Source organism: Ascaphus truei, chromosome 2, assembly GCF_040206685.1.
Source record: "Ascaphus truei isolate aAscTru1 chromosome 2, aAscTru1.hap1, whole genome shotgun sequence".
In the NCBI taxonomy this organism is placed as follows: Eukaryota; Metazoa; Chordata; class Amphibia; order Anura; family Ascaphidae; genus Ascaphus; species Ascaphus truei.
This window is the reverse complement of record NC_134484.1, coordinates 329141118-329143617: the sequence shown is the minus strand read 5'-3', so window position 1 is coordinate 329143617 and position 2500 is coordinate 329141118. Positions and strand designations below refer to the sequence as shown.

General features: G+C 41.2%; 1 protein-coding gene across 4 annotated transcripts in view; it reads left to right on the top strand.

Annotated features, from left to right (window-relative positions):
- Positions 1-2500, top strand: part of HERPUD2 (HERPUD family member 2) — a 32852-nt gene that overhangs the window by 17011 nt on the left and 13341 nt on the right. For all 4 annotated transcript variants that reach the window (XM_075586613.1, XM_075586614.1, XM_075586612.1 and 1 more), the window contains 2 exons: positions 1083-1199; positions 1514-1671. In XM_075586613.1, the coding sequence (XP_075442728.1) occupies positions 1083-1199; positions 1514-1671 (275 nt within the window). The remainder of the gene's footprint in view (positions 1-1082; positions 1200-1513; positions 1672-2500) is intronic.

Here is a 2500-nt window from a genome sequence, read left to right as displayed (position 1 = left end):
ATTCTAGTGTTTAGTGTACTGAGAAGAATACTCCTCATGAGTCCCACAGATATCCCGGGTGTAGAGGAACCCTCAACCTAACTGAATATGCTGTTTGTGCAGAACTGGAAACTTCAAACATGTAAATCAAAGAAATGGGTTTATATAGTACAATACCAGCAGACCAACATTGACCATGAGGCAAAACAAATGAATTACAATCTCCAGAGGTCCATTGTAAAGAGACTGCAGAAGATTACTTGCAGTGCAATGATTTAAAAAAATATTCATATGTTTTTTAAAATAAAAATATAACTTGTAAGCATATTTAATGTCTGCCAGGTCTGCAATCCTGCTTTTCACCATTTTCTCTTGGCATGCAATGTTTACACTGCTGCCAGGGGATTCTGGGAAATGACATGTAAATGAGCACACAGTGCCACCTTTTGCTTCAAATCCATTTTGACATAGACCCCTATAAGGTAATGCTAGCTGCATTGCACAGCTTTTCAGCACAACCTGGGTTAATATGCATAGCCAGTAAACCTACCCACAGACGGTTATCTCAACCTTTCAGGGTCTCATCATTGTGAGGCGGTTGTACTGGCTTTGTAATGTGAAGCTGGAAATAGTGTTTTTTTTTTTTTTTTAACCACACGTTGTATAATTTCTGGTGGGTAACAAAGTGACAACCCTTTGCCGTTCAGTGCACAGCAGTGCACAGCAAACAAAGATCTCACTTATAAAGACAACATAGGCTTACAGATTTTATATGCTTATAGGGCTTCTTGTTACAATGGACATGAAGGTGACTGCTCATTTTGATGTCATTTCTCAGAATCCCCAGCTGCAGTGGAAACATTGTATGCCAAGAGAAAATGGGGGGGAAAGCAGGTTGCAATCCTGTATGAGACCTGTAAATGTGTTCAAGTGATATTTTTATTTGCGTTATGCTATACGGTGGAGGTTTTTTAATTTTTTTAATGTCATGTAAAAAAACATAATACACTATTTGCAAAGCACATCACAAGAGGGAGCGGTTCATAGAACATGTAGAACTGTACTTGTGTCTCTGTACTAAATACTAATTTCTCCTCTCATAGCAAGACGGGCATCACATGGTTCATTTAGTGTGTGCCTCCAGGAGTCCTCCCGGCTCGCCTAAAGCCGGTACCAGCAGGGAAAGTATTGGAACAGCGAGCACCAGCGAGAATAGCTCGGTAAGTCGCATTGTTGACGAACAAGTACTGCCATTTAGGAGCTGTGGTTAACGGCCAACAGCTTTTAATCAAAAATAGATATACACAGAGCAAAAAAACTCTGCGTTTCATCCTGAAAAAAGGACTTTATCAAAGAGTACTCTTTGGTAAAGTCCTTTTTTCAGGCCGAAACGCATCGTTTTTTTTTTTGCTCTGTGGATACCTATTTTTGATTAATACATGATTTTTTATTTCAACTAAATGCGCTTGGTTCATTCAAACGTATGGAGGGCAGTGACCGCCATTGCAACAGCATTTTTTCTGGCTTATTTCAGAGTTCTGAACGTTTAGGATCAACCCCCCTTTCGTCTACAAGAGGAGAGGGGTCACCTACACCCTCTTACGTAAGCGCCGAAGAACTACGGTATCGCCATACGTCTCAGATGTACACGAATACCACACACAGCCAACCCGTGTCATACATTAGACCAGAGTAAGTTGGGCTGCGTTCACCTCGGTCTCAAGGTCTCCTATTAACTTATTAGTTTAAATAAAGGTTTCACGTTTAACTCAAGGTCATAAGTCAAACGAAGTTGCTAAATGTGAGTCGGTCCCCCTGAGTTTTAGCATCTGTTCTCTGAATGACTTCAGTGGGTTTATCTTAACTCAATGCTTTTTCATTCAAATTTGATTTTTGTGACCCAGAATCCCCAAATCTCGCCTCATTGGATCCTTGCAAGTTAACATCCCCGTGATGTGCTAAGGAGCATTTTAAAGGTGCATTTGGCAACATGTATATTGGAGTTGTAAAAAAGGGAAGACATTCATCAATGTTGCACTTTACTACCATTATCTTTGTATTTTTTGGAGGAGTGGCTCAGTGAGTGAAGACACTGACTCTGTAAATAACAACACTGAGTTTGAATCAGGGAAACCTGATTCAATTACCCATGTCCGCTCCTTGTGACCTTGGGCAAGTTACTTTATCTCCCTGTGCCTCAGGCATCAAAAACATAGATTATAAACTAATCTGGTGTAGTATTGCAGCAACCAGAGCACAGCCAATGACTTGTAAGCAAAATAACCGCAGGCAGACTCCAACATTAGTAGATCAGCTATTTATTGCAGACTTCCCAAAAGCAGGAGCTACATGAACACACCACCTACGCGTTTCATGCCAAAGTACTTTGTCAAGGTGAAAAGGTAACTGATTTACAAGTGTTTTTATTCATACCTGGTAGACCAGCCACGCCAACGCGGGTGACGTCACCGGCATGCGACCGTCAACCGAGTCGCAATGACGCGACGTACAACCCTATCGG